At 46.9% G+C, this 23,964-nt stretch overlaps 1 protein-coding gene across 4 annotated transcripts in view; it reads right to left on the bottom strand.

The window, feature by feature from the left end:
* Window positions 1-892: 892 nt before the first annotated feature.
* LOC138258876 (phosphatidylinositol 4,5-bisphosphate 3-kinase catalytic subunit gamma isoform-like) overlaps window positions 893-23,964 on the bottom strand; it is a 106,165-nt gene continuing 83,093 nt past the window's right edge. For 2 of the 4 annotated variants that reach the window (XM_069206180.1, XM_069206179.1), the window contains exon 11: window positions 893-4,254. In XM_069206180.1, the coding sequence (XP_069062281.1) occupies window positions 3,991-4,254 (264 nt within the window). In that variant the 3' untranslated portion in view covers window positions 893-3,990. Of the gene's footprint in view, window positions 4,255-17,207; window positions 17,334-23,964 lie in introns of those variants that run through there. The other 2 variants (XM_069206182.1, XM_069206181.1) reach the window with 2 other exon arrangements.

Genomic DNA, 23,964 nt, shown 5'->3' with positions numbered 1-23,964 from the left:
AACGAATAAGGAAGCAGGGGCGAGAGAACTCGCACTGTTTAAAAAACCTGTTTTTTATTTATGAAACAATCAAAAGCCTTATAGAAGCCATGTAGCCACATTGAAAACTCTCCCGGAAACCCACAAATGACCTTAGATGCAGAAATGGGAGAGATTATTAGAGAGATAATGCAGGAGCATTGGACCAGACTTTGAAGGGATTTACCAAAGTTAGTGCATAGTGTTCAGGGTAGGGAGACATGGCATGAAATTATGTACAAGCAGTATATGACCTCACAAAAACTAAAACAGCTTTATCCACACATCGACAATATATACTGAAGAGTGTGTAATATTAAGGGCCCTGCCTTATGTGTGTGGTGGGCCTGCCCAACACTTGTTATGTGTGGAAAGAAAAAATAAGCCACATAAAGGAGGTTATTAGCCAACCAATCCCTCCACACCCTAATAAAAATGGGCCCCTGGTTGCTTCAGTCACCACCACTGTGCAGGATCAACTATTCTCCCCAAACCAACACTATATGGCGCATTCTATTACTCTTTCAAGAATATCCCTTACTTCTACTCTCTGCCTCATCTCAAACTCGTTTTACTACCATGAACTCACAAAAAACCCATTCCAAAGTCCTCTCTCCTCCATCCATCCTTTATCTAGTCATCCATTGTGGGAATCTGGCTCTCTATATGGTGCACTAAAAAGAAGTGCACCACGCAGAGAGCCCAGTGGATCCCCAGCTGGCTTGCAGAGGCAAAAGTAGACAGGACTAATGCTTTCTTTTGTGGTAGTGTGGGAGAGCAGTTAGGATTATCAGAGGTTAGCGCTAAGCATTTGTTGTACACACACAGAGGCAATAAATGAGGCACACACTCAAAAAATAAACCCAAGACCAAATTAGAAAAATAACACTTATTTTTATATGTACTTTGAAACCTAGAACTTTGTTACAAGGTAAGCACCTTTTTAAGTATGAATTATTTTCAATTGCAAAAGTGGACACAGTGGAATTTCAGAGTTTTTCAATGTTATCCTCTGGGAAGAAAAACAAGTTCAGCAAACATGTGCTTTATGACGACGTACGGGACTACTCTCTGAGAGTAAAGGTAAGTATTGGGCAAGGGTCAGGACCACACCCACAGGCCACTCCGGGCAGCACAGGGGTGGCCAGGTGCAGACATGTAGCATGGCATCGGGTAACCAATGTATTTTAGTGGGGATTGGGTTCCGTGGAAAAAGGCTGCACGCTCTGGCCAGGAAGCCAATCGGGGAAAACCAACAGATAGGTAACAAGCATGGGGTGCTTGGGGACGTAAGTGCACCTTTGGTCCTCTTCTCCAAGGCCCAGCGGTGATGGATGCAGGGGTGTCCTTTGGTGTTGTGTTTCTGTGTTTGGGAACACTTGTGGTTGAGGGGTCCTGTGGTCTGAGTCTGCAGGTGTTTTCATTTAGTCCAGGAGGGGCGAAACCACAGTGGACTCAAGCTCGGGAGAGCTGGGGGATGTCGCTGACACCAGGGGCCGACTTCAGCTTGGGCCGTGGGCAACGGGTGCAGTGGTTGCTTTTGGTGTCTGGTTTCTCTCACCACAGAGGCTGCAGGAGAAGGGGCCTGCAGGCAGAGGCTGCAGGTGTCTTCAGGGAGTCCAGGAGGGGTGAAACCAAGAAGGACTCAGACTTTGGGGAGCTGGATAACCTTGTTGGCACTGTTGGTCCCCTCCAATTTGGGTGCATTGGTGTCCTCAGGTGTCGGGTCTTCCAGAGGCACACAGCCCTTTCTTTAGAGTTTGTTGGGGAGAAGGTCTGCTGCTTACTGCAGTCTTGAGTCTTTTTTGACGGCAGGAAGTCCTCCTGGGTTTCTGGAAACTCAGCTGTAGGACAAGTGCTTTTTAGGTGCAGAGTCCATTGGGCGTTGCAGACAGGCCGGCGCAGACAGGCCGGCAGGGTTGGTACCGGGTTAGGTGCTTCTTTTTCTCCTCTTCTGGTGGTGTGGCTCTTCGGTGTCCTTGGGCTTCTTAGGTCATTAGGAATTGAGTTCTTGGGTTCAGGGGTACCTCCTGAATACTCAATTTAGGGGCATTACAGGGAGAGCCAGGGGGCAGCCAATGTGTTGCCCACCTTTAGGGGGACTACACCCTCTCTATGATCACTTCTGTTGAGAAGTGGGCATAACCCTGACCCTAGACGTCTAATTCCATCTAAAACAAGATGGAGGAATTTAAAAAGTGGTGTCCACTTCAGCTGATTCACCTGAGGGGTGGGACTGGCATGAGTGGGGCACACCTCCTAATCTTACTTATTTTCCTGCCTGTCTTGCAGCCAAGAAATGGGGTCAGGACATGGGGGTTGGTCATATCCACCATCTGGAGGGACCTGGGTTACATTACAAAGGTGGCTAGGCCTTTGAAGTTTCATATCCTGGAATGTCAACACCCCTGCCCAGTACAGGCTTCTGTCCCTGGCCTCTGAGAACGCTGGCTCTCGTCTCAGAGGATCAGAAAGGTGGCTGAACTGGTCAGGACTGGTCAGTCCACACACTAGTAGTTTTTTCAGGGGGCACCTCTAATGTGCCATCCAAGTGCATATATTAATAAATCTCCCATTGGAATGAGTAAGGTTTTATTTATATGCGATGTTTCATATCAAACAACCATTTGTTCAGACAAGCCATGACATAGCTGTTGAACTCGTAGTGACCAGTATCCAGCTCATGCATTAAAAATGTTTCCCTGAACACAGCAAGGGCATATTTGTTCATGCATATATGCCCTCACATGTGATATGATGCATCCTGCCTGAGGGCTGAAAGGCCTTTGGTAAGGGTGACTTACACATAGCACATGCAGAGGTAGTGGGCCTGGTACACAGGAATATGTGACAGGTCATGCAGTCTGGGTTTTTTAATTTCAAAACATTTTATTGAGATGAAATACTCATAGTAAAGCATCACAACATACATTGCAAACAACATACATGGGCGATTACATGTGATGTATGAAAAAAGGTGTTAGACAATACACGTGTCATATGGTACATACAAGGAGCAGTTGAGGCAAACTTATAAGATCATCAAGGCTACCAAAAAGGAGTAACAAGGATGTGAGTATCAAGATGATTTTCACATTCAGTGTCCTGAGAGTACTGTTACCATCAGGGTATGTTTATACCATCGTGTTGGAAACATAGAAGAAAACATTTTCTTTGTAAGTGAAAATATGAAGGAAAGAAAATAGAAGAATGGGAGAAGAAGGGAGAGAGAACTCTGGTTTTGTCTACATCATGTGAGACATCAGTGACAAAGCCTACGTGGGATTCAGAGCAAACAAGCGACAAACATCAAATTACACCTTGGGGTTGCAGGAAGTAGTGTAGGAGATGCACTGTGGTGGTTTACATGTCTGGAGGTAACTGTCAAGAGCACCCCAGTTTTCTAGCTGTAAACCTGGTGTTCTGACACAAGTTTCAACTGGAGAAAGGCATTACTGGGGTAGAAAGGGAAAGGGAACTGGGTATGATGGTGCATGGCACAAATGAAACTGTTTTTGCAATGTGGACGTATTAGAAAACCAATACAATTTTTTAAAAAAATACGCTGAATAGGCTAAAACAGCATGGCGGCTGACTCAACATTCAGTTTTACTTCTGCAACAGAAGCGGAAGAACATTTTGGCAAAAGATACCGGTCAACATAGCAGGTATCGTTAGAAACAGCCTGGGATCCTCCACCAGATGTGGCGACATGGACCACATTGACTGGCAGACTCAGCGGGCCGCTGGCCAGGCTCAAACAGAGCTGATATGTTTTAGGTAAATTCATTCATGGTTAGAACTGTGCTTTGGTTACTCCTCCACTTTGAGAACTGCACACTTTGGCTTCTTAAGAAGTTTAAAAAGCACAGTCCTTGGCAGTAGACACATTGCACTACCACTAGATACGCCTGATGGCGCATCTCGGCCACCCACAACTCTCAATGCTCCAACACCCGCCAGGTGCCTGCATCAACTCTGCTTGCTCCCGATCTTCAGGTGGATCCACCAGTTGGCCTGGACAGTCCAGTTCAGGTTTTCACAGATGGAGATCTGGTAGAGGATGTGCTTCTTGGCAAAGTCCTCATCCTTCCCTAGTGCGAGCGCCTCCTTCAGGTAGTGGAGATCACCATCATTGGTGAGCTCAGGAAGACCAGTCAGCATCATCAGAGAAAAGAGGGTGACGAGGAGCCTGGAGTGCGAGCGTAGGGCGAAGTACGCCTGACTGCAGATGTCCTGGGGACGGAAGACAGACAAGTCAGGCGTGTGTGGTGCAAGAGAACAGACACCAGCAACATATACGCATCCCTAAAAACTGGAGTATCTGGAAGATTGAGCAGGGGTTGGTTTCACTCAACTGATCTATGGCCATATTTAAAAGCAAAGAAAGAAAAAATGTACAGCATAAGATAACTTGCATTATTCTGCACAGTGGTGTACCATATTACTCTTGAGAAATATGCATAGTCAATAGTAATTAAAGTAATGAAATATAAGTACTAATAGTACAATATTGTATCATGGTAACACAATGTACATAAAGGACTACTGTGAGTAGTAAGCGTGAATAAGCATTCAATAGATATTACCATTGAAGTAGATTACATATTTTTAAATAAGGTTACAGCATAAAAAGCAATAGATTCATAAATGGCTACCAAGGGATGATGAGATACCTGTAAATTATTCTTATGGTTTGTTGCAATTACATGATTTCTTTGAATTATGTATTCAGAGAAGGCTGTAAAAATAGTTGCTCAGCCTGATTTCCTTCTCACTAGCTCGTCAGTCTGTAAGTATGACAATGACTTTGAATAATGACAACAGAATACACCACACAACACAATGCTGTCCTTTGCTGTTCAGCCTCATGGATTATTCAAGATGTAGTATTAACCAAAAATGTATAGTCATTGAGTATTCAGTCTAACGCAGCCATCGTATAATATAGTAATACACTATTTACATGTGTAAGGAAATGCCTCCTTGGCATGGTTGCCCCCTGACTTTTTGCCTTTGCTGATGCTATGTTTACAATTGAAAGTGTGCTGAGGCCTGCTAACCAGGCCCCAGCACCAGTGTTCTTTCCCTAACCTGTACTTTTGTATCCACAATTGGCAGACCCTGGCATCCAGATAAGTCCCTTGTAACTGGTACTTCTAGTACCAAGGGCCCTGATGCCAAGGAAGGTCTCTAAGGGCTGCAGCATGTCTTATGCCACCCTGGAGACCTCTCACTCAGCACAGACACACTGCTTGCCAGCTTGTGTGTGCTAGTGAGGACAAAACAAGTAAGTCGACATGGCACTCCCCTCAGGGTGCCATGCCAGCCTCTCACTGCCTATGCAGTATAGGTAAGACACCCCTCTAGCAGGCCTTACAGCCCTAAGGCAGGGTGCACTATACCATAGGTGAGGGTACCAGTGCATGAGCACTGTACCCCTACAGTGTCTAAGCAAAACCTTAGACATTGTAAGTGCAGGGTAGCCATAAGAGTATATGGTCTGGGAGTCTGTTTTACACGAACTCCACAGCACCATAATGGCTACACTGAAAACTGGGAAGTTTGGTATCAAACTTCTCAGCACAATAAATGCACACTGATGCCAGTGTACATTTTATTGCAAAATACACCCCAGAGGGCACCTTAGAGGTACCCCCTGAAACTTAACCGACTATCTGTGTAGGCTGACTAGTTCCAGCAGCCTGCCACGCTAGAGACATGTTGCTGGCCCCATGGGGAGAGTGCCTTTGTCACTCTGAGGCCAGTAACAAAGCCTGCACTGGGTGGAGATGCTAACACCTCCCCCAGGCAGGAGCTGTAACACCTGGCGGTGAGCCTCAAAGGCTCACCCCTTTGTCACAGCACCGCAGGACACTCCAGCTAGTGGAGTTGCCCGCCCCCTCCGGCCCCGGCCCCCACTTTTGGCGGCAAGGCCGGAGAAAATAATGAGAATAACAAGGAGGAGTCACTGGCCAGTCAGGACAGCCCCTAAGGTGTCCTGAGCTGAGGTGACTCTAACTTTTAGAAATCCTCCATCTTGCAGATGGAGGATTCCCCCAATAGGGTTAGGATTGTGACCCCCTCCCCTTGGGAGGAGGCACAAAGAGGGTGTACCCACCCTCAGGGCTAGTAGCCATTGGCTACTAACCCCCCAGACCTAAACACGCCCTTAAATTTAGTATTTAAGGGCTACCCTGAACCCTAGAAAATTAGATTCCTGCAACAACAAGAAGAAGGACTGCCCAGCTGAAAACCCCTGCAGAGGAAGACCAGAAGACAACAACTGCCTTGGCTCCAGAAACTCACCGGCCTGTCTCCTGCCTTCCAAAGAACTCTGCTCCAGCGACGCCTTCCAAAGGGACCAGCGACCTCTGAATCCTCTGAGGACTGCCCTGCTTCGACGACGACAAGAAACTCCCGAGGACAGCGGACCTGCTCCAAAAAGACTGCAACTTTGTTTCAAGAAGCAGCTTTAAAGAACCCTGCAACTCCCCGCAAGAAGCGTGAGACTTGCAACACTGCACCCGGCGACCCCGACTCGGCTGGTGGAGAACCAACACCTCAGGGAGGACCCCCGGACTACTCTACGACTGTGAGTACCAAAACCTGTCCCCCCTGAGCCCCCACAGCGCCGCCTGCAGAGGGAATCCCGAGGCTTCCCCTGACCGCGACTCTCTGAAACCTAAGTCCCGACGCCTGGAAAAGACCCTGCACCCGCAGCCCCCAGGACCTGAAGGACCGGACTTTCACTGCAGAAGTGACCCCCAGGAGTCCCTCTCCCTTGACCAAGTGGAGGTTTCCCCGAGGAAGCCCCCCCTTGCCTGCCTGCAGCGCTGAAGAGATCCCTTGATCTCTCATAGACTAACATTGAAAACCCGACGCTTGTTTCTACACTGCACCCGGCCGCCCCCGCGCCGCTGTGGGTGAAATTTCTGTGTGGGCTTGTGTCCCCCCCGGTGCCCTACAAAACCCCCCTGGTCTGCCCTCCGAAGACGCGGGTACTTACCTGCAAGCAGACCGGAACCGGGGCACCCCCTTCTCTCCATTCTAGCCTATGCGTTTTGGGCACCACTTTGAACTCTGCACCTGACCGGCCCTGAGCTGCTGGTGTGGTAACTTTGGGGTTGCTCTGAACCCCCAACGGTGGGCTACCTTGGACCAAGAACTGAACCCTGTAAGTGTCTTACTTACCTGGTAAAACTAACAAAAACTTACCTCCCCCAGGAACTGTGAAAATTGCACTAAGTGTCCACTTTTAAAGTAGCTATTTGTCAATACCTTGAAAAGTATACATGCAATTGAAATGATTCAAAGTTCCTAATGTACGTACCTGCAATACCTTTCAAACAAGATATTACATGTTAAATTTGAACCTGTGGTTCTTAAAATAAACTAAGAAAAGATATTTTTCTATAACAAAACCTATTGGCTGGATTTGTCTCTGAGTGTGTGTACCTCATTTATTGTCTATGTGTATGTACAACAAATGCTTAACACTACTCCTTGGATAAGCCTACTGCTCGACCACACTACCACAAAATAGAGCATTAGTATTATCTATTTTTACCACTATTTTACCTCTAAGGGGAACCCTTGGACTCTGTGCATGCTATTCCTTACTTTGAAATAGCACATACAGAGCCAACTTCCTACATTGGTGGATCAGCGGTGGGGTACAAGACTTTGCATTTGCTGGACTACTCAGCCAATACCTGATCACACGACAAATTCCAAAATTGTCATTAGAAATTGATTTTTGCAATTTGAAAAGTTTTCTAAATTCTTAAAAGACCTGCTAGGGCCTTGTGTTAGATCCTGTTTAGCATTTCTTTTAGAGTTTAAAAGTTTGTAAAAGTTTGAATTAGAACCTAGAACTAGTTGTAGATTCTTTAAAAGTATTCCAACTTTTAGAAGCAAAATGTCTAGCACAGATGTGACTGTGGTGGAACTCGACACCACACCTTACCTCCATCTACAGATGAGAGAGCTAAGGTCACTCTGTAAACTAAAGAAAATAACAATAGGCCCCAAACCTACCAAAATACAGCTCCAGGAGCTTTTGGCAGAGTTTGAAAAGGCCAATCCCTCTGAGGGTGGCAACTCAGAGGATGAAGATAGTGACTTGGAGGGAAATTCCCCCCCTCCAGTCCTACTTAGGGAGAGCAGGGCTACTCAAGCCCTGACTCCACAAATAATAGTCAGAGATGCTGGTTCCCTCACAGGAGGGACCAACAACTCTGAAATCACTGAGGATAACCCCAGTGAAGAGGACATCCAGTTAGCCAGGATGGCCAAAAGATTGGCTTTGGAAAGACAGATCCTAGCCATAGAGAGGGAAAGACAAGAGATGGGCCTAGGACCCATCAATGGTGGCAGCAACATAAATAGGGTCAGAGATTCTCCTGACATGTTGAAAATCCCCAAAGGGATTGTAACTAAATATGAAGATGGTGATGACATCACCAAATGGTTCACAGCTTTTGAGAGGGCTTGTGTCACCAGAAAAGTGAACAGATCTCACTGGGGTGCTCTCCTTTGGGAAATGTTCACAGGAAAGTGTAGGGATAGACTCCTCACACTCTCTGGAAAAGATGCAGAATCTTATGACCTCATGAAGGGTACCCTGATTGAGGGCTTTGGATTCTCCACTGAGGAGTATAGGATTAGATTCAGGGGGGCTCAAAAATCCTCGAGCCAGACCTGGGTTGACTTTGTAGACTACTCAGTAAAAACACTAGATGGTTGGATTCAAGGCAGTGGTGTAAGTAATTATGATGGGCTGTACAATTTATTTGTGAAAGAACACCTGTTAAGTAATTGTTTCAATGATAAACTGCATCAGCATCTGGTAGACCTAGGACCAATTTCTCCCCAAGAATTGGGAAAGAAGGCGGACCATTGGGTCAAGACTAGGGTGTCCAAAACTTCCACAGGGGGTGACCAAAAGAAAGGGGTCACAAAACCTCCCCAGGGGAAAGGTGGTGAGACAGCCAAAAATAAAAATAGTCAAGAGTCTTCTACAGGCCCCCAAAAACCTGCACACGAGGGTGGGCCCAGAGCCTCTTCACAAAACAATCCTGGGTACAAGGGTAAAAACTTTGATCCCAAAAAGGCCTGGTGTCGAAACTGTAGTCAGTCTGGACACCAAACTGGAGACAAGGCCTGTCCCAAGAAAAGTTCCACTCCAAACTCCAATCCAGGTAACACTGGAATGGCTAGTCTCCAAGTGGGATCAACAGTGTGCCCAGAGCAAATCAGGGTCCACACTGAAGCTACTCTAGTCTCTGAGGGTGGGGTGGATTTAGCCACACTAGCTGCCTGGCCTCCTAACATGCAAAAATACAGGCAGCAGCTCTTTATTAATGGGACAAGTGTAGAGGGCCTGAGGGATACAGGTGCCAGTGTCACCATGGTGACAGAGAAACTGGTTTCCCCTGGCCAATACCTGACTGGAAAAACTTATACAGTCACCAATGCTGACAATCAAACTAAAGCACATCCCATGGCAATGGTAACTTTAGAATGGGGAGGGGTCAATGGCCTGAAACAGGTGGTGGTCTCCTCAAACATCCCAGTAGACTGTCTGCTTGGAAATGACCTGGAGTCCTCAGCATGGGCTGAGGTAGAACTAAAAACCCATGCAGCCATGCTGGGTATCCCTGAACTGGTGTGTGTAAAAACCAGAGCACAATGCAAGGCACAGGGTGAAAAAGTAGAGCTGGAGTCTGGAAAAATGGCCCAGCCTACCAAGAGAAAAGGAAAGTCAGTTGGGAAACCAACTGCAACACAGTCAGAAAAAGGGAACCTCTCTTCTCAGGAAGAAGTTCTGCCCTCTGAGGGAACTGAGCCTTTGGAGCTTGAACCTTATCAGGTTGAGCTCTTAGGCCCAGGGGGACCCTCAAGGGAGGAGCTGTGTAAGGGACAAGAAACCTGTCCCTCTCTTGAAGGCCTTAGGCAGCAAGCTGCTGAAGAGTCCAAGGGCAAGAAAAATGGAACACATAGGGTCTATTGGGAAGATGGACTCCTGTACACTGAGGCCAGAGACCCCAAACCTGGTGCCACTAGGAGAGTGGTAGTGCCTCAGTCGTCCAGAGAGTTTATTCTGATCTTAGCCCATGATATTCCCCTTGCTGGGCATTTGGGACAAACCAAGACGTGGGAGAGGTTAGTCAACCACTTCTACTGGCCCAATATGTCCCAGAAGGTTAAGGAGTTTTGCCTCTCCTGCCCCACCTGTCAATCCAGTGGTAAGACAGGTGGGCACCCAAAGGCCCCCCTCATTCCACTTCCAGTGGTGGGGGTCCCCTTTGAAAGAGTGGGTGTGGACATAGTTGGTCCACTGGAACCTCCCACAGCCTCAGGAAATATGTATATCCTAGTAGTAGTGGATCATGCTACTAGGTATCCTGAAGCTATTCCCCTTAGGTCGACTACTGCCCCTGCAGTAGCCAAGGCCCTCATTGGTATCTTTACCAGAGTGGGTTTCCCTAAGGAGGTGGTGTCTGACAGAGGTACCAACTTCATGTCAGCATACCTAAAACACATGTGGAATGAGTGTGGAGTGACTTACAAATTCACTACACCATACCATCCACAAACTAATGGCTTAGTTGAGAGATTCAACAAGACATTAAAAGGCATGATCATGGGGCTCCCAGAAAAACTCAAAAGGAGATGGGATGTCCTCTTGCCATGTCTGCTTTTTGCTTACAGAGAGGTGCCACAGAAGGGAGTAGGATTCTCACCCTTTGAACTTCTGTTTGGTCACCCTGTAAGGGGACCACTTGCTCTTGTTAAAGAAGGCTGGGAGAGACCTCTTCATGAGCCTAAACAAGACATAGTGGACTATGTACTTGGCCTTCGCTCTAGAATGGCAGAGTACATGGAAAAAGCAACCAAAAACCTTGAGGCCAGCCAACAGCTCCAGAAGTTTTGGTATGACCAAAAGGCTGCACTGGTTGAGTTCCAACCAGGGCAGAAAGTCTGGGTTCTGGAGCCTGTGGCTCCCAGAGCACTCCAGGACAAATGGAGTGGCCCTTACCCAGTGCTAGAAAGGAAGAGTCAGGTCACCTACCTGGTGGACCTGGGCACAAGCAGGAGCCCCAAGAGGGTGATCCATGTGAACCGCCTTAAGCTCTTCCATGACAGGGCTGATGTAAATCTGTTGATGGTAACAGATGAGGATCAGGAGGCAGAGAGTGAACCTCTCCCTGATCTTCTATCATCAGACCCAAAAGATGGCTCAGTAGATGGAGTGATCTATTCAGACACCCTCTCTGGCCAACAGCAAGCTGATTGTAGGAGGGTCCTACAACAGTTTCCTGAACTCTTCTCCTTAACCCCTGGTCAGACACACCTGTGTACCCATGATGTGGACACAGGAGACAGCATGCCTGTCAAAAACAAAATCTTTCGACAGTCTGACCATGTTAAGGAAAGCATCAAGGTGGAAGTCCACAAGATGCTGGAATTGGGAGTAATTGAGCGCTCTGACAGCCCCTGGGCTAGCCCAGTGGTCTTAGTCCCCAAACCTCACACCAAAGATGGAAAGAAAGAGATGAGGTTTTGTGTGGACTACAGAGGGCTCAATTCTGTCACCAAGACAGATGCTCATCCAATTCCTAGAGCTGATGAGCTCATAGATAAATTAGGTGCTGCCAAATTCTTAAGTACCTTTGACTTGACAGCAGGGTACTGGCAAATAAAAATGGCACCTGGAGCAAAAGAGAAAACAGCATTCTCCACACCTGATGGGCATTATCAGTTTACTGTTATGCCCTTTGGTTTAAAGAATGCCCCTGCCACCTTCCAAAGGTTGGTGAATCAAGTCCTTGCTGGTTTGGAGTCCTTTAGCACAGCTTATCTTGATGATATTGCTGTCTTTAGCTCCACCTGGCAGGATCACCTGGTCCACCTGAAGAAGGTTTTGAAGGCTCTGCAATCTGCAGGCCTCTCTATCAAGGCATCCAAATGCCAGATAGGGCAGGGAACTGTGGTTTACTTGGGCCACCTTGTAGGTGGAGGCCAAGTTCAGCCACTCCAACCCAAGATCCAGACTATTCTGGACTGGGTAGCTCCAAAAACCCAGACCTAAGTCAGGGCATTCCTTGGCTTGACTGGGTACTACAGGAGGTTTGTGAAGGGATATGGATCCATTGTGACAGCCCTCACTGAACTCACCTCCAAGAAAATGCCCAAGAAAGTGAACTGGACTGTGGAATGCCAACAGGCCTTTGACACCCTGAAACAAGCAATGTGCTCAGCACCAGTTCTAAAAGCTCCAGATTATTCTAAGCAGTTCATTGTGCAGACAGATGCCTCTGAACATGGGATAGGGGCAGTTTTGTCCCAAACAAATGATGATGGCCTTGACCAGCCTGTTGCTTTCATTAGCAGGAGGTTACTCCCCAGGGGGCAGCGTTGGAGTGCCATTGAGAGGGAGGCCTTTGCTGTGGTTTGGTCCCTGAAGAAGCTGAGACCATACCTCTTTGGGACTCACTTCCTAGTTCAAACTGACCACAGACCTCTCAAATGGCTGATGCAAATGAAAGGTGAAAATCCTAAACTGTTGAGGTGGTCCATCTCCCTACAGGGAATGGACTTTATAGTGGAACACAGACCTGGGACTGCCCATGCCAATGCAGATGGCCTTTCCAGGTTCTTCCACTTAGAAAATGAAGACTCTCTTGGGAAAGGTTAGTCTCATCCTCTTTCGTTTGGGGGGGGTTGTGTAAGGAAATGCCTCCTTGGCATGGTTGCCCCCTGACTTTTTGCCTTTGCTGATGCTATGTTTACAATTGAAAGTGTGCTGAGGCCTGCTAACCAGGCCCCAGCACCAGTGTTCTTTCCCTAACCTGTACTTTTGTATCCACAATTGGCAGACCCTGACATCCAGATAAGTCCCTTGTAACTGGTACTTCTAGTACCAAGGGCCCTGATGCCAAGGAAGGTCTCTAAGGGCTGCAGCATGTCTTATGCCACCCTGGAGACCTCTCACTCAGCACAGACACACTGCTTGCCAGCTTGTGTGTGCTAGTGAGGACAAAACAAGTAAGTCGACATGGCACTCCCCTCAGGGTGCCATGCCAGCCTCTCACTGCCTATGCAGTATAGGTAAGACACCCCTCTAGCAGGCCTTACAGCCCTAAGGCAGGGTGCACTATACCATAGGTGAGGGTACCAGTGCATGAGCACTGTACCCCTACAGTGTCTAAGCAAAACCTTAGACATTGTAAGTGCAGGGTAGCCATAAGAGTATATGGTCTGGGAGTCTGTTTTACACGAACTCCACAGCACCATAATGGCTACACTGAAAACTGGGAAGTTTGGTATCAAACTTCTCAGCACAATAAAAGCACACTGATGCCAGTGTACATTTTATTGCAAAATACACCCCAGAGGGCACCTTAGAGGTGCCCCCTGAAACTTAACCGACTATCTGTGTAGGCTGACTAGTTCCAGCAGCCTGCCACACTAGAGTCATGTTGCTGGCCCCATGGGGAGAGTGCCTTTGTCACTCTGAGGCCAGTAACAAAGCCTGCTCTGGGTGGAGATGCTAACACCTCCCCCAGGCAGGAGCTGTAACACCTGGCGGTGAGCCTCAAAGGCTCACCCCTTTGTCACAGCACCGCAGGACACTCCAGCTAGTGGAGTTGCCCGCCCCCTCCGGCCCGGCCCCCACTTTTGGCGGCAAGGCCGGAGAAAATAATGAGAATAACAAGGAGGAGTCACTGGCCAGTCAGGACAGCCCCTAAGGTGTCCTGAGCTGAGGTGACTCTAACTTTTAGAAATCCTCCATCTTGCAGATGGAGGATTCCCCCAATAGGGTTAGGATTGTGACCCCCTCCCCTTGGGAGGAGGCACAAAGAGGGTGTACCCACCCTCAGGGCTAGTAGCCATTGGCTACTAACCCCCCAGACCTAAACACGCCCTTAAATTTAGTATTTAAGGGCTACCCTGAACCCTAGAAAATTAGATTCCTGCAACAACAAGAAGAAGGACTGCCCAGCTGAAAACCCCTGCAGAGGAAGACCAGAAGACAACAACTGCCTTGGCTCCAGAAACTCACCGGCCTGTCTCCTGCCTTCCAAAGAACTCTGCTCCAGCGACGCCTTCCAAAGGGACCAGCGACCTCTGAATCCTCTGAGGACTGCCCTGCTTCGACGACGACAAGAAACTCCCGAGGACAGCGGACCTGCTCCAAAAAGACTGCCACTTTGTTTCAAGAAGCAGCTTTAAAGAACCCTGCAACTCCCCGCAAGAAGCGTGAGACTTGCAACACTGCACCCGGCGACCCCGACTCGGCTGGTGGAGAACCAACACCTCAGGGAGGACCCCCGGACTACTCTACGACTGTGAGTACCAAAACCTGTCCCCCCTGAGCCCCCACAGCGCCGCCTGCAGAGGGAATCCCGAGGCTTCCCCTGACCGCGACTCTCTGAAACCTAAGTCCCGACGCCTGGAAAAGACCCTGCACCCGCAGCCCCCAGGACCTGAAGGACCGGACTTTCACTGCAGAAGTGACCCCCAGGAGTCCCTCTCCCTTGACCAAGTGGAGGTTTCCCTGAGGAAGCCCCCCCTTGCCTGTCTGCAGCACTGAAGAGATCCCTTGATCTCTCATAGACTAACATTGAAAACCCGACGCTTGTTTCTACACTGCACCCGGCCGCCCCCGCGCCGCTGTGGGTGAAATTTCTGTGTGGGCTTGTGTCCCCCCCGGTGCCCTACAAAACCCCCCTGGTCTGCCCTCCGAAGACGCGGGTACTTACCTGCAAGCAGACCGGAACCGGGGCACCCCCTTCTCTCCATTCTAGCCTATGCGTTTTGGGCACCACTTTGAACTCTGCACCTGACCGGCCCTGAGCTGCTGGTGTGGTAACTTTGGGGTTGCTCTGAACCCCCAACGGTGGGCTACCTTGGACCAAGAACTGAACCCTGTAAGTGTCTTACTTACCTGGTAAAACTAACAAAAACTTACCTCCCCCAGGAACTGTGAAAGTTGCACTGTGTCCACTTTTAAAGTAGCTATTTGTCAATAACTTGAAAAGTATACATGCAATTGAAATGATTCAAAGTTCCTAATGTACTTACCTGCAATACCTTTCAAACAAGATATTACATGTTAAATTTGAACCTGTGGTTCTTAAAATAAACTAAGAAAATATATTTTTCTATAACAAAACCTATTGGCTGGATTTGTCTCTGAGTGTGTGTACCTCATTTATTGTCTATGTGTATGTACAACAAATGCTTAACACTACTCCTTGGATAAGCCTACTGCTCGACCACACTACCACAAAATAGAGCATTAGTATTATCTATTTTTACCACTATTTTACCTCTAAGGGGAACCCTTGGACTCTGTGCATGCTATTCCTTACTTTGAAATAGCACATACAGAGCCAACTTCCTACAACATGACTACATATTCAGGAAGGGCCAGAACCCCTGCACCTCAGGTAAGCTTTCAACACGTGTCTGCATCAGCCCTCATAGCACACTGGCCACCATCTCTCAACCACTGAACTCACAGCAAGCACACACACACAAACACTCCAATCCCAGCAGCCTCATATATATAGAACCCAAATCCATTCAACTAATCAACACTCAAGTACACCCTCTTCAAGCCATGCTCAATGCCAAACCTCACGGACATCCTCACTGGTCTGTAAGATGAAAATGTGGCATGGAAGGTCCCTTGCCAGTGGAGCACTTGCTGTCCTCCTCAACACATCTCTCACACAAGCCATCCTTCCACATGAGGTCAAAACAGAATGTATAACCAAGCTCCAAAGAACTTGGTAATAATGACCTATCTCACATCAACCCTTCCCTGTAAAGATAGCTGATGCCATTGAACTGAAGACCCAAATCTGCTACAGCAATTTTCTGCAATACTTATCTATCCATCCATCCATGTTGTAAACAACAACATTCTCATCGAAGGCAATGGTGACCCCCCAACTTTGGGTCTTATGTGACCTTTTTGTTGCCTTTGACACTGTTAATCTTCAAGATCTGGTCAACACCCTATGTGTTTTCAAGCAGCGTACTTCACTGGATCACCTAATACCTCCCCGTCCATCTCCTACTCGTCCAGAAGAGCATCTCCAGGAGTTAGAGAACCTCAAGGACATGCCATCTTCAGTTTTGACTTGGAGCCTCCTAGGTTCTACTTTGCCAACTATGAACCTAAAATCTGCCAGCCTGGTGGCTTATAACTCTATACTAAAATGTTGACTATCGATTGGGAGACATCTAGACACCTTCTCACAAACTGTAGAAGATTATCTTTTTCAGAACATATCTAAATCCACCCTTCATGTTCCTCAAATGATCCCATTTCTTCATGGCATGAAAAAACACTCCTCCTTTTATTTGCAAGTAACAACCTCCTCAGTGTTTTAATAGGTTTAATGGCATTTTTACACACGTCTTGAAGGCATTTGTAGTAAGCCTGGGAGTCAACGTAATGTTCAATCCTAGACCCATCTCATTGTTTTCTTACACGGGCAAACTTCTGAAAAGAATGACTCTGGAAAAGTTTAAGGATTTTGCAGAATCTAATAACCTAAAGGACGGACAACAAGAAGGCTTCCGTCCCAGTCATAGAACTGCGATTGTGGTTCTATCAGCCCACAATGACCTCCTCAGCTCATTGATAAAGGAGAAACTGGCATGCTAATTCACTTATGCAGGAGACAGTATTCAATACCAATGACCTCAACATCTTAACCCCTTCGCTGCCAGGCCTTTTCCCCCTCCTATGCCGAGCCTTTTTTTGGCTATTTGGGGCAGTTCGCGCTTAGGCCCCCATAACTTTTTGTTCACATGAGCTACCCATGCCAAATTTGCGTCCTTTTTTTCCAACATCCTAGGGATTCTAGAGGTGCCCAGACTTTGTGGGTTCCCCTGAAAGAGACCAAGAAATTAGCCAAAATACAGTGACATTTTTTTTTTTTTTAAATGGGGAAAAAAGGGCTGCAGAAGGCAGCTCGTGTTTTTTTCCCTGAAAATGGCACCAACAAAGGGTTTGCGGTGGCAAGATCACCATCTTCCCAGCTTTCAGGAACAGGCAGACTTGAATTGGAAAACCCAATTTTTCAATACAATTTTGACATTTTACTGGGACATACCCCATTTTTACAAATTTTTGGGCTTTCAGCCTCCTTCCAGTTACTTACCAAAATGGCTGAGAAACCAATGCTGGATCTCAGAAAGCTAAATATTTCTGAAAAGTAGACAAAATTCTGAATTCAGCAAGGGGTCATTTGTGTAGATCCTACAAGTATTCGTACAGAAAATAACAGCTGAAATGAAAAAATATTGAAATTGAGGTAAAAAAACAGCAATTTTTCTCCACGTTTTACTCTGTGACTTTTTCCTGCGATGTCAGATTTTTAAAAGCAATATACTGTTACGTCAGCTGGACTCTTCTGGTTGTGGGGATATATAGGGCTTGTAGGTTCATCAAGAACTCTAGGTACCCAGAGCCAATAAATGAGCTGCACCTTGCAATGGGTTTTTATTCTGTACCGGGTATACAGCAATTCATTGGCTGAAATATAAAAAGTGAAAAATAGGTATCAAGAAAACCTTTGTATCTCCAAAATGGCCACAAGGAAAGGTGTTGAGAAGCAGTGGTTATTTGCACATCTCTGAATTCCGGGGTGCCCATTCTAGCATGTGAATTACAGGGCATTAATCAAATCGATGTCTTTTTTACACACTGCCTTACATTTGGAAGGAACAAATTTAGAGAAAGACAAGGGGCAATAACACTTGTTTTGCTATTCTGTATTCCCCCAAGTCTCCCGATAAAAATGGTACCTCACTTGTGTGGGTAGGCCTAGCGCCCATGAAAGGAAATGGCTCAAAACACAATGTGGATACATCACATTTTTTCACAGAAAACAGAGGTGTTTTTTGCAAAGTGCCTACCTGTCGATTTTGGCCTCTAGCTCAGTCAGCACCTAGGGAAACCTAGCAAACCAGCGCATTTTTGAAAACTAGACACTTAGGGGAATCCAAGATGGGGTGACTTGTGGGGCTCTGACCAGGTTCTGTTACCCAGAATCCTTTGCAAACCTCAAATTTTGACCAAAAAAACACGTTTTCCTCTCATTTCGGTGACAGAAAGTCCTGGAATCTGAGAGGAGCCACAAATTTCCTTCCACCCAGCGTTCCCCCAAGTCGCCCGATAAAAATGGCACCTCACTTGTGTGGGTAGGCCTAGCGCCCACGAAAGGAAATGGCCCAAAACACAACGTGGACACATCACTTTTTTTTCACAGAAAACAGAGGTGTTTTTTGCAAAGTGCCTACCTGTGGATTTTGGCCTCCAGCTCAGCCGGCCCCGGTGGGGGTAGGGGGGGGGCACTTTGATCCCCAGTGCCTAGTTGTTCCTGCCCCTTGGGGGCAGATTGACCTAAAATCGGCCGATTTGCCCCGAAGGGGGGCAGAAATGGTCTAAATACAATTTGCCCCCCAGGGGAGCGACCCTTGCCTAATGGGTCGCTCCCCATCTAAAAAAAACCAAACAAACAAAAAAAAAACACCAAAAAAAATATTTGCCCTGGCGCCTATAGGTTTGGCCTAAAATAAATTCCCCCCCACCACCCCCCTGGGGAGCGACCCTTGCCTACGGGGTCGCTCCCCTTGCGTGATGTTGGCGCAAAGAAAAAGATCCCTGGTGCCTAGTGGTTTCCGGCCGATCTGCCCCCAAAGGGGGCAGAAATGGCCTAAATACAATTTGCCCATCCAGGGGAGCGACCCTTGCCTAAGGGGTCGCTCCCCATCTGTACAACAACAACAAAAATCCCCAGTGCCTAGTGGTTTCTGCCCCCCTTGGGGGCAGATCGGCCTAATTAAAATAGGCTGATCTGTCCCCCAAGGGGGCAGAAATGGCCTAAAATAAATTTGCCCCTCAGGGGAACAACCCTTGCCTAAGGGGTCGCTCCCCTTGCGTGAAATTACCCCCCCCAAAAAAACTCCCTGGTGTCTAGTGGTTTCTGTCCCCTTGGGGGCAGATTGGCCTCATAAAAATAGGCCAATCTGCCCCCAAGGGGACAGAAATGGCCTAAATATAATTTGCCCCCTCTGGGAGCGACCCTTGCCTAAGGGGTCGCTCCCCACCTCCAAAAACAAAAACAAAACAATTTTTTTTTTTATCCCTGGTGCCTAGAGGTTTCTGCCCCCCCCGGGGGCAGAAAAGGCCTTAAAAAAAATGCCCCACCGGGAGCGACCCTTGCCCAAGGGGTCGCTCCCTTATGCCAATTTCATTTCAAAAAATAAATCCCTGGTGTCTAGTGGGCGTTTTAGCAGCCGGATTGCTTGCAATCCAGCTGCTAAAACGCTGAGAGAGACCTCAAAGGAAAGGAAATTCCTTTCCTTCCCTTTGAAGCCTCTCTGGCCTCCTCCACGCGATCGGAAGAGAAATGCTTTTGCTCAGCTTGCAGCGCGTGATGGGAGTAGGCCTTGTGACAATCACAGGAGGAGGTGGGGGGGTCGGGTGGAAGGGGAAGGTCTTCCCCTTCCATCCCCGCCTTGGAGGTGTGGGGGGGAACCCCACGGAGGGAGCGCTAGCACTCCCTCCGGGCTCCAGGCCGAGGACGTAATGGTTACGTTCTCGGCACAGGAGCACTGTGCCGCAGGACGTAACCACTACGTCCGTGGCACAGAAGGGGTTAACTTAAAGCCCTGGAAGCAGCAGGAAGCACAGGCACCATCCGGAAGGGGATAAAATCTTTGATTTCAGGTTGAACACAAGAGGTCTCCTTCCCCCATGCTCATTGAAGGTATACAACACAGACTACATGGATGCTGGTGATACTCAACTTATGTTTAATCTATCTAGTGGGCAAGAGTATCCCAATCAAAACACATTTTTTATGTTATCTCTCCCTAGGGGATAGATGGCCAACAGCTTCCTGAAAATAAAGCCATCCTAAACATGATCTTAATTACCTCTTCATTGCTAGTGGAGTGTGACACAAGCTTATTGCCATATATATCAGACAACCCCACAGTTCCTTCGAAAGCGGTGTAGAACTTGAGAGCTCTTTTGGACGCCCCTCAGTCCCAGGAAACCCAGTCCACAAAAGTGGCCCGCCTTCCCCTTCCAAAAACATTCTCCCCTTCATTGATTCCTCTGTGCATACACCAGTAGTGAATGCGATCTTGACTAGGCTGATTCAATCAGTCAAAATCTTACATTGACTGCAGAATGCAGTGGCACAAGGGCTTACAAAACTGCCAGAAGATTGCATGTGTCACCTGCAATGCAATGTCTAAACCGGCTGCCTGTTCAACCTCAGGTAGCCTTTAAGGCCCTAACAATTGTCCATAAAGCCACAGATGACAGTCTGACCAATACACTTTCCTTCAATTAATTGTTATTTTGCCTCAGATCAGCAAACCAAGGGTCAAATTTATCATTATTTGACACAGCGCAACACAACAAGACAACTTGCTGCATTGCGTCAAATGGAGAGGACAAGAATGCACCCTTTGTACCACGATATAACACATTCCTGCTCTCGCCAATGCAGGAACTGTTGCACCATGGTTTTCTTGTACTAAAAGAATCCTTATAGTCATTTTCCGCTTCCTAAGGGTGATGCAGAATGAACCACCCAAGTAAGGTCTTCCCACTGCAGAGTAACGCAAGTCAGCAACTTGCACTGTGCTGCCTTACGTTACTCCAGGTTTACCAAGTCATGCAGGGCCACACAACGTGGCTTTGCGTGGCTTGGTAAATCTGACTTAGGGATTGCGTTGCCCTTGAGTCACCTTGGTGAAGCATATGCATATCAGTGCTCTACAAGTAATTTATAACATAACACTGCTTCACCTTTTCTAGGGCTGGATGTCAAACCCTACACCAATACACATGCAATCGAAACCAAATACATTATCACTGCCAAGTGTAGCATCCTCCGCAGTCCGGGAGCATGTAAATGAATACTTCACACATGAAGCTCTTCTGCATACTATTGCGTTCTGCTCGCATTGCATCATAACTTTTCTAACCACAACTTAACAGCTCCCATCCCATTACATAATTTCTGTCTAGAGTCCACCCAGGACCACCAAGGCCCTAGCACACATGACATCAAAGACACTACATTTTCCCCCTTGTTAAATAAAAAGTACAAACAACATTAGCATCATGTTTCCTCAATGAGCCACCAAGGTGCTCGCACTGGTCTGCCAAATTGGTTGATATGAGTTAGTTGAGATGCACCATCACAATGCATCAATGGCACAAGCTTGGGTGTGTGATCTGGATGTTCAGGTGGTGCTGCGGACTCGCTTGTGATTTCAGGAGCTGCCAAACATTGGGGTAGGTGTTTAAAGTGTGACGCCTCCTTTGTGATAGATTTCCAGGGATGGTGTGCTGTCACCATGTGTCCTTTGCATGTCACGACCCTAAAGGGATCAATAGCAAATGAAGTGTCTGTTTCGAGTTTCCGTTTCTGTTTGACCAGTACCAAGTCCCATTTCTCAAAGACTGTTTCCCTGGAACGTCAGCACTGATCGGCATGTGCTTTCATTTTGCACTTTTGAGAAGTGTCCGTGACACGAACCTTGTCGGTATCGATTGATCGGCTCGATGTACATTGTGGTAGTTTGGTTCCGATTGCTCTCCCAAATAGCAAGGTGGCAGGGCTCTAGCCAGTTGTGGAGAGACGAGTCAATCAATGGGCACGAAGTGCTGGGCACAGGGCTTGATTTAGATTGATTCCCTCCATCAAAACTCACTGAATTACCCTCTTGAGGATGCCCATAAATTGTTCAACCACGTCTTTGGCTTGGGGCCAGATAGGTGTACTCTTTTGATGCTTAACATTGAGTCGATCAAAAAACTCTTTGAACTCTTTCCTATTGAAAGGTGGTCCATTGTCAGACTTGAGAATAGCGGGGATGCCCTATGCTGCAATGATGTCATCAAGCCTCTTGATGACTTTGTCATGGGTTGTTGATGATACATCTTCCACCAAAGGAAAAGGCGAATATTCATCAATGACTACCATGAGATGATGACAATTTTCCAGAGGCCCATAAAAATTAACTGCAACTCTCTTCCAGGCATGCACAGGAAGATCAGACTTTGATAATGGGTGCTGCATCACCTTGGGGGATAAACAGTTACAAAGATGGCATGCCTTCAGCTCTCTCTCAACTTGCTTGTCTAGGCAACTGAACGACACCCAGTCTCTTAGGACACTTTTGGTGGCTACAATGCCACAAGGTCCACCATGGGATAGCTCAAAGACTTGCTGCCTCAGGCATGACAATTCTCGAGCCTCTCAATATGATACCCTCTTGTGTGACGGATAGCTCATCCTGTACAGTTTAGAATTTTTAGAATTCAACATCTTCATCAAAAGGTCAAACACTTGTCTTCCAAGACTGCATTGTAAAGAGGTATTTTAGAGTGTGCATGTCTTTATCTGCTTTGGTAGCAGTAATAATTTGTTCAATGGCTGGAGTTGCTGGGGTGCTGGACCTCACAGTGAAGTTGAGGTACTCTTCACCCGCTTTGGATGTCGAACGGTGGTGATGTAGCAGAGCTCGTGAAAAGTAATCTGGAGGGTTTTTGTTTTATGCCGGCTTGCGTACAATAACATAGTCATACTCTTGCAGCCGGAACCCGCATCTCTTAATGCGAGGGAGCATCTTAGCATTCGGGTTTCCAAGGTAAGTGAGCAACACCTGGTGGTCTGTAATGATAGTGAAACGTTTCCCACACAAAAACACATGAAAATGTTCACAGGCTCACACTATAGCCAGATTCTCCTCGGGTTCACAGTAGGCACCCTCTGCTTCAGACAAGCTTCTACGGGCATAGGCCACAATGTTTCTCTGGGCATTTAAATGGCCATTGTCCTGAGCAAGAATTGCCCCTAGCCCCACCGGGCTCACATCAACTGTGATCTCAGTATGTAACTTGGGGTCAAAATAGGCTATCTCTGTTGCATTTTCAATCACATGTTTTAGTTCTTTGAAACTGTGATCAAATTCAGGAGACCACTGAAATGTGACATTTTGTATTGTTAAGTCTCTCAATAGGGCACTCGTTGTAGTAAAGTCATTAATGTACCTTGAGCAATAACTGCCCATCCCTAAGAATGGTCGTAGCATGATTACATCTTGTGGTGGGCAAGTAGATGGCAGTGCTTGCAGCTTATGCGGGTCAGGAGTCATTTCCCCATCATAAAATATGTGCCCAATCAATTTATGTTTGGTTTTGTGAAACTCACACTTTGCTGCATTCAGAGTGGGACCTGCATCACCAAGTCATTGGCACACTCGCGTAAGAGCCTTGTTGTGCTTCTTTTGTGTTGCCCCAGATGCCAGTATGCCATCACTGTAATTGAAAGCATGTGCAACAGGTTGAATAGCAACCTGAAATATCTCCGCAGCCGAAGATACGCCAAAGCTCAGTTTTTTGTATTAGAACAAACCAACATGAGTCTAAAACGTATTAATGTACCTACAGTTCTCTTCCAGTTCGAGTTGATGGTATCCTTAGTTAATATTATCTATTCTACCAATTACATGTAATGTCCAGTTAATATCCAGAATAGTTTTTTTTTTATCTCAGACCATTTAAAAAGATGAAATATATCAAACATATCAGAAATAACCACCTCCAAATATCTGTCTTATTTATTGTATATTGAACTTCATAATGCAATCATTACACTGTATACATTATAACAAGAAAAAATACGAAACGTCTTACTGGTGTGCATGACAGGAGAGTAGAATGTGGCAAAATCCATCAACTTTAGAGGGTCATCAGGACATATTTGTATTTTTATAACCATGTATAAGCCAGTATCTCTGTAAGGACTCACAGACTATCTCTAATGCCTCTATAGACAAAGAAAGCAACAGCAGAAAAATTTGGAAATCCTATGAGGCACATCGCCT

The sequence above is a fragment of the Pleurodeles waltl genome, chromosome 9 (genome assembly GCF_031143425.1).
Source record: "Pleurodeles waltl isolate 20211129_DDA chromosome 9, aPleWal1.hap1.20221129, whole genome shotgun sequence".
Lineage (NCBI taxonomy): Eukaryota > Metazoa > Chordata > Amphibia > Caudata > Salamandridae > Pleurodeles > Pleurodeles waltl.
The sequence above is the reverse complement of the archived record's forward strand: the minus strand, read 5'-3'. Positions and strand labels throughout refer to the sequence as shown.